The sequence below is a fragment of the Drosophila obscura genome, unplaced genomic scaffold (genome assembly GCF_018151105.1).
Source record: "Drosophila obscura isolate BZ-5 IFL unplaced genomic scaffold, ASM1815110v1 contig_9, whole genome shotgun sequence".
Lineage (NCBI taxonomy): Eukaryota > Metazoa > Arthropoda > Insecta > Diptera > Drosophilidae > Drosophila > Drosophila obscura.
The window spans coordinates 5,329,761-5,338,265 of record NW_024542883.1 but is presented as its reverse complement, the minus strand read 5'-3'; the positions used below and the strand labels follow the sequence as shown (position 1 = coordinate 5,338,265).

General features: G+C 38.5%; 1 protein-coding gene across 1 annotated transcript in view; it reads left to right on the top strand.

The window, feature by feature from the left end:
- LOC111073804 overlaps nt 1–8,505 on the top strand; it is a 20,561-nt gene continuing 12,056 nt past the window's right edge. The window contains exons 1-8 of the mRNA XM_041595908.1: nt 1–645; nt 1,113–1,223; nt 2,201–2,314; nt 3,450–3,646; nt 3,724–3,853; nt 3,957–4,097; nt 5,042–5,173; nt 5,700–5,843. Of these exons, the coding sequence (XP_041451842.1) occupies nt 277–645; nt 1,113–1,223; nt 2,201–2,314; nt 3,450–3,646; nt 3,724–3,853; nt 3,957–4,097; nt 5,042–5,173; nt 5,700–5,843 (1,338 nt within the window). The 5' untranslated portion in view covers nt 1–276. The remainder of the gene's footprint in view (nt 646–1,112; nt 1,224–2,200; nt 2,315–3,449; nt 3,647–3,723; nt 3,854–3,956; nt 4,098–5,041; nt 5,174–5,699; nt 5,844–8,505) is intronic.

The following is an 8,505-nucleotide window of genomic DNA, read 5'->3' as shown; positions in this document are numbered from 1 at the left end:
AAAGGATTAAAACGGAACTCGAGAGTCGTTTGTTCAACGCCCGGCAGTCGAACATCTAATCCTTCACGAAATTGACGTTTGATTGCATGACACCCACTCCCACTGTCACCTACGTGTCCAGCCATGGAGAAGGTTAACTTTTCACCAGCCCGATCCGTGCTCATGCATTAAACAAGAAGAGGAGCCAGTCAGAGGGACACACCAACCCAGAAGCAACTAACCCTCACAGCCCACACACACATGACCGCGTCAGGAGCGGCTGACCGAACGTGACACATGGCACTGTACTTTTATGCCAGCAAGATATCCGCTATCGCCTGCGGCATGCGTTGCAAGCAGACCGAGCTGCAAAAATCGCGCGGCCAGCGGGATCGCGACAAATGGCGCCAACGTCGGCGTCGTCGCTGCCGCCACCCCAGCAGTAGCAGCAGCTCCGACAGCGACGACTGCTGCCTGGAGAACGGGCCGGTTTCATCTCTGGAGGCAAAAAATGGTGGCGTTTTCTCTCTGGATGCCGGCAATCTGACAGCGGAGACAGCTTTCCTTGGCGTCGGCCCAGGGAACTTGGGCGTACGCTACAGGCGGCGACACAGCGCGGAGCAATTGAGTGCATATGACTTGGAAATGGGGTTTCAGCAAATCGAGGTGAGTGATTACTAGGGGACTCCTAATTCCATGATTAAATTAAATAAAGTTAAATTTATCATTCACATCCATCGATGGTGTTCCAATTGATTTTCTTTAAATCAATTTTGTTATATTTTATATTTTTAATTTTAGTTTTTTTTTACCGGAGCACATCCACGCAACAACGTATACTACATATTTAAAGAGATTCAAAGAATTTTTCATTTGAATATTTACACAAATAAACGACAGAGAAATCTTGCGATTTTCCTAAATTGACATTTCAATATTTTGGGTATACAATCTGCGAAAGAGCATGTGTTCTGCTCCTCGTATAGTTGCTAATACCAGAAAATACACTCGATTTTCTCGATATTCCGATTTCTGGTAAACATATTCACAAACATCCATGTATCCACAATTTTGAGGACGTATCTTTTATTATCTATTAATTTTCTATTAATTTTCACTTTGTTTGTATGCAGCAAGCCACAAAATCGGTTGGGAACAACCGTGTGGGTGTTGGTGACGATGTGGTTCAGTACGATGTACCCCAAAATCCGCACAAACGCAGCCAATGTGATATTAATTTTGAGGTAATTAAGCATAATGTTTTGCCAAATGGCAGTTTAATAATAATTTTCCCTACTGAGCCAGACCCAGCTTTTTCCTGTCCAACCGATTTTCTGAAGATAGGGGCTTATTTGTAGATGGTTTCGGGCTTTTGGATTTTTTGGTTTTTTTTTGTTTTTCAGGGTAGCGTTTTTTCACATAACTCAATTTACGTGGTTGTAACTTTGCTATTTGAAGTATTCAGCTAGAAGTTGATCCCTTTGTGATTTCAGAAAGCATTGAATGCTGTGATTTGTGGGGTTTTACGAATTTTGCTTTAAAAATTCAGGAAAGTCGAAAAAAATTTAGTGTCCTCATTTTTTTGTGTAAGGGCGAAAGGGTTGTACATTTGGTACCTGTTCGCGTTTTCGATTGGCAGTTGGGCCGCCGCCTTCAAAGGTATTTTTTGTTCATTTTTCCATATTTTAGGTTTGGTTAACGATTTTACCTCCAGTGTCTCCATGTTTTAATGGCGATACCTTAAACGACGCCAATTACGCACCTATACACATGCCGTTTTTTTTTTGCTTTCTAGTTTTTGTCATTTCGTATACCCCAAAATCATCATTTTTGCATTTTATGCTTTATTTTCCCAGACGGGTGAATCCTAAGTGTTTGGCTAACTTCTAGCTGTGTCATTATCTTTTCAAATAGCGTTCTTTACCAGACGTAGATACTAGGTTATGTGAAACAAGCGTTACCCTGAAAGCTTACCGCTTCAAAAATCTTCAAAAAGTTCTGCCATAGAAAAATATCTCAAACCATTTTAAGCCCCAAATCTTAAGAAAAATTCGGTTTGTTCCTTGAGGAAAAAGGACAAGTGTGATTTTCCGTTTCTGAGCCAGACCTAGCATTTAATTTGATAATTAAATTGGTTTGATATTAGTTTACATTTTCCTGGCCCCGCGAGAAAACAAATTTTCAATTAAAATATATTGACTGTTTGCATACTTTTTGACAGAGCTCGTTTTTGGGTTCCGGTGGCATTATGTACACAAATGGTAGAATAGTTTCTGGGCCATTGGACTCTCTCATCGAGGCACTCATACCCAAGAATGTAATCGACTTAGATAAGGTAAGAATTATCTCTGCTCTTAAATGTTTCAACTATTTCCAGCGTACAAAAAATAAGCAAATAATTGTAAAATTCAAAATGCAATTTGCAACAAACAAATCTAGTAAATATTGCAAGTTTTGCAGTTTTTACCGATTTTTTAAATGTTGAATAAAAAACTCGCTACAAAATAAATCATATTTGCTAGAAATTTTTCATTGCATTTTGTTCAACATAAAATTTATCTAAAGTTCATTTGGTATATTCTTTTTTGTACATAAATTGTAAATATCTTTTAAAGTTATTTAGAATTATTAATGGATGAATTGTTTTTTAGTAGCTGAAAAACAAAGATGGGAAAATCATGAATATATGTATATAGAAAGATAACTGGCAAAAATCACAAAACAAAATTTGTTTGTTCAAAAAAATTCTTAAGCTTAAAGCAGAGCATAAATTTCTTATAGAACCGAAACTTTCCTTGTTGTTTTCAACTATTCCCTGTTAAATTTAGATATCCACAAAAATTGTATTTACATGCAAATCCCAAATTTTAAACGCCAAAAAGAATACAAATCAGTTCCTTCTTAGTCTAATAGTTGCCAAGTTGAATTTTCTGGCACGAGCCAAAAAACCACAAACCAAAAAGCCCAAAAAGGAACAACTATCTACTTTCCCGGAACCAAACCCAAATTCAACCTCAAGACTCGAACGCAGACACACACACAAAAGGGCAAACAAAACATGAAACAGAATACAGGATACAAGGACCATCCTGTTTGTGATATACCGAACTTTGGACCACAAGGACCAAGTGCAAAAAAAAATAAATTCGTTGTAAAAAAATCCAGAGATGTGCTATGCCTCAGCTAATTGCTGGCATCTTCCAACTATGAGATCAACATTTGGTATAGCTTATGCTCAAGGGTACTATGATTTTGACTAGATGTTAGCAATACGACAAGAGACCATGACCTTACTGCCAGAATGAGGAAACAAAAGCAGAGATCAGAGCCAAACAAAAATTTGTTTATTCAAAACTTATTTTAGGGTATCACATTGCCTATCCACTTGACTATACCGTTCCCTCTGGTTTTTATTATGCTGCATGGATAAATGTTAATTGAGTTTTATTTTTTATTTTATTTGCTTGCAGGAATTTGTATACTCGTTTTTACTATCTTCACGCTTATTTCTGCGTCCTTATGAACTGCTGGGCAAACTATTGGACTCAGTATCTGAAAGCGAATGTTTAGAATCATTAGTTGCCCTCTTGGCCGAGTGGACAATGAAGTTCCCCTACGACTACCGAGATGAGCGCATGATGAGCCATGTCAAGCATATCGTTTCCAGGTGAGCAGACGAAAACTACATTTCCTTCGGCATGAACTCAACAATAAAACCACTTGAACTGAATCTCCCTCATTCAGGTGTTCCAATTCGCATTTGGAAGCCGTTGTCTCCCAGACACTGAGTGCCTTACTAAAACGTTTGACTGATTTAGAGAGACATGAGGCCGACCTCCGTGCTTGCCAGCAGACCAACAGCACTACCGACAAGGTAAGGGGATGCGGACCCCTGAAAGAGCAATCTGCCTAATCTCCATTTTAAATCATTGTCTTGTTTTCCATTCTTTTGACTCTATTTTGAGTGCCTGCACCAGATCGTAGTCGAAACAACATTCAACACTCCGACTGCCACGCAATACGCACAAATCGTCTGCCGGCTGGAGAAGAAATTGGCCAAGAACATTGGCGGCGAGGAATTTTTGCAGTGCAGCAGCATGATTCTGTTGGATAAACAGGTAAGTACTGGCAAAAATTCCAGGCCCAAGAAGGAGCATGCAGATTTTCTGAAAAGATTGATAGCTGAATCGTAATTGAGTAAACAACAAAAAAAGCAATTACTCTTTAAGAAGTCAGTCCCAATGACATCCAGAATAGAATAAAGTTGTGTTGTAAATTTGTCCTTTGATATTTTGGCACCATTTTGATCGTTGAACTCTCTAACTGACATGAATCAGCACTCTAATAGATGCTAAATTCCTGAACCTTAAATCTTCAACCAATATCCTAAATGAACAGTACAAGAAAACCGCACATTAATCTCTGTCTTAATTAAAGTATACGCGTATTCCTAAACTTTAATGTTCTTTCAATTCTAAATGTTTCCTACTGCATAAGTAAACATTTATCATAAGAACAATCTGCACTCTTGCATACATTAAATGAAATACACTCACACTTCTATTCACTTACAAAGACATGCAATTAAAATGTCGACAAGCAGCTTCATTAACAATGCTCCCCTGCAGGGCCTCGTTCCACTCCACTCCGTTTCACTCCTCTGCAGCTCCCACCTCATTTCAACAGCAATTTTTTGTTTTAAACTGGATATTTTTCTACCCAGTAGTCGTATGGATGACTTCATAAACAATATGTGAACTGCATTTTTATAAGAATCCCTTTACCATAAGGTTCCTTTTAATCCGTCTTGATAATAGAGCTTCTATCTGATCGGATCGTATAATCATTACAGCAAAAATGAGGAAAAAAGTATCTAGGCATTTGTTTCCATACATTAGATATACTCTGCACATGTGGGCGGGTTTCCATGTCTTGTCTTGTTAGTCCCGGAGGGTTGCCTGTAGCATAACCGTTATTACGTATTATCTAAGTAATGGATATCTCAATATCGGAACCCTTCACTATAGCATTCTCTCTTGTGTTTGCGTTTTATTTAATGCAGAAGAAATGGGACCAACCATCCACATCGGGCGGACCACCAGGCGCACAGGATCCAAAGAAGACATGCAACCTGGAAACGTATCTGGATTGGTCGGCACGTCTGCGTCTGTTTGTTTGCAATGAGATACTGCAGGTGAGCGAGGGTATACAGAAGGAGCCGCAGAAGATGGGTTCATAACCGTTTGGGGGTCTCAGCACTCTGTTCCAGTCCAGTTCTGACCCAAACCAGTGGCTCAGACCAGGCACGGTGCTCCAGTTAAACTAAGCGCATGAATCCTTAGACCCTGTAGATTGAATTAAAATACCCATGCATGCTGAACATGCAGAGCACTACGTGTCCAGGACCATGTCCACGGACTCACATGACTTTGCATGGAATATCAGGAGGCAGGCAGTCGGCTAGGCAGCCAGGCGAGATGGCATATAATTTATGACGCTCGTAACTGTCTCATTGACAGTTTGCCAGTTGTCCGTGTAGGCGACTCATTAAAACTTCAGCCAAGTCACGTGGGTCCATCCTTTCCCGTAGTTCGTCGCTCGCCTTCACTCGCTCGAACCGTCTATTGGCAACGTCTAACTATCTTCCGTAATCAAATAAATCTTTCATTTCGAATCCTGCACCTTGGGACATCTCTTTGGCTGAAACATCACCATTCCAGTGTGAAGGCATCGAGGACCGGAGTCGCACCGTTGAGCGCTGGAGTGGCGTGGCCCAGTATTGTCTGCTTGTGGGCAACTATAATAGTGCAACAGCCATTCTGGAATCTCTGGAATCACCCGCGATAGCGAGGCTGCAAATCTCGGTGAGTCAAATCACGCCCTCAATGCTAAGTGAAAACACTCCTATGTATTGTAATATGTCGGAAAAAAATTGATAATTTATGTGGAACTTATTGTATTTATGGAATAAAACATACAAAAACGAATTTATCGCAATTTATGTACAAATATAATAATATTTTTGCTGTAATTAAGTAACCACAACGATTCTGATGGTTTATTTTTTATTATTTAAGCATTTATGTATTAGTAATATTCTCTTCGAATTTATTCGGTTTTAGAAGGGAGTAAAAGATCATGCAGTTGTTTAATACAAAATAAGAGAGCGACGTAGAGATATGGTAAAATTAACTAAATTAAATCCTTTAATTACTTCTTAAATCCAAACTTCCCTTTCACTTAGTTTCTTAGACAATATTTGAACAGCCCCTCGAATAAAAAATTAACATTTGTGCACATGTTCCTCCTTTGATCAACCCATGGAAGTACAAAGCAACTACACAGCTCTCAGCGCTTCTACAGATTTCTTTAAATGTTTTATACTTTCTTCTACCGTTTCAACATTATCACAAATTTCTTCATTTAAGCAAATTTTATTACACAGAAACTAAATTTTTATTGCTTAAAGTAAAATAACCTTAGGTTCTAAATTCTTAACTTTTCAAGGTCTCAGGTCTATTAGAATCTACAACAAAGAAAAAGAAAAACTTCCATTCACTCACTTTCAAAACGAGACAAAAGCTAACGAAAATCATGACCGACAATCAGAGGAACGTGCGCCGTCATAAATTCGGGGAATAAATGCTAGAAATTAAAATTTACTAAAATGTTATAGGAAAATTACGTGGCAAAACTGCGTAATGGATTCGTTCATAATTCCCCTAGCAAATGGCGCTGGGAAACTTTAATTGGAGCTAAGGCACAGCACTGATACTTCTGTTTTCAACACAAATGGAAAATAATTGGAGAAGTACATTAATTCAAACTACATTTCTCTTAAGCGGGAAGAATGAATTTCTACATAGTATTGAAAGACTTAAGCCTAATGCTATGATAAAATTCATGTCGTATACGAATGTATCGTAGTGTTGTAATCGTCTCAGAGAAGACATGGCAAAGGGCAGAAATAACAATACCGAATCTTTGCCCCTGGATCTGGATGTGCATCTACCTTTGTGTGTGAGTGTGTGCCCCTTATGCAGTGTAATTGAATTTAGTAAAAAGTTATGAAGCAACGCTGGAGGCTCTTTTTTAAGCATAAGGAAAAAAGCTTTCTTGTACTGGCCGAACATCTAAATACACTGTCGTCCTGTCGTCGGATAGAACTTTCTTCAATGCATCACAAAATTCCATTCAAACTCCTGCTTAGCAAGGGCAGAACCCTATTCACAAAGCAAGCCAAACAAGCTGCCTTAAGAAAATTTGCTTTTTCGCTTTGCTCCATCATTTTCACTTAGTATTCTTATGTTGTGTGTGTGTGAGTTTGAGGGAAATCTTTTCTCCTCGAGGCTGGACCCGATGCCTAGGATATTTGTTCGTGTCAGCAGATATTTATGCATCCTAATGCATTTTGGCGTAAAGGAGCTTAAAAGATTTCATACCATTTTCCGGGCTGCTTCCGTCGGTGTCTAGTTAAATATTGAAAGAATACCAAAGTAATATGAGAGTACTCCCCTAAATGGTATTTGTTCGTACTCCAATTTAATTATGTTGATTTTATTGGCCATACTCTTTTGTAAATCTAACTTGGATTTTTACTCCCATTGTTTTAGGCTCTTGAAGTAAACTTTCACTTGGGAATTCTTTATTTAAGAAAAAATTTTAATTAGCCCTTGAGTTTGGCCTCCATCTCTGCCACCTTTTCTGTGCCATGTTATCATAACAATGAAGTTTTTTGGCCTTTTCCCTACTTTTGTTTCCCCAAAGGTTTACCTTTCGAAAAAAAAATGCTGGACGAATGGGGCAATTCAACGCCCAAGTTACCGCAGTTTCGCTACAGCTAAAGAGTAAAGAGTTCATTTACTCACTTTTTTTTAACACATCGCTCACACCTTTCGCCCGGTTGCCATTTTCCCAGATTTCCTTCAATAGACCCCCGCGTGTTGTTGTGCATTCAGCGGCAAATGAAGAAAGTTTTCATTAAAAAACATTTTAATTAGTTAATGGATTCCGCGTTTTTTTACTTGACTCTTTCTCCCTTTGTTGCAAGCACATTTTAACACTAGGCTTTGCTTTCCTTTTGCCATTTATAAATATGGACGAAGAAAAAAACAAACTAAAAGGTACGTTCTTACTTTTGGTGCATTAAATGCCATTGGCTTGTATTTTATTCATTATAGAGTTGAAATTTTGGTGCGGTTCATCTGCTTATTACGGTATTCAGGTTGGAATGCACTATCTTACTTTTAGTACTTTCAGTGGAAGTAATATTTGTGTTACCTGAAAGATGCAAGCAGGGCGAAGTCTATGAAAAAAAATTTCATCATCAGCTTCAAACCTTTTCAACATAGATGTAATTCTGGCTTTCACCAATCTTTCTTTTTAAATTATAATTCTCATTGTTGTTGCATTTCGTTGGTCATAAATTGTAAAGCGCCCTGTACATTTCCCTTTACAATGCTGGCCGCTGAATTTTGTGCAATGCGCATCGAGAAAAAAAGAACAGAAATTCCTGCTGCCCATAAA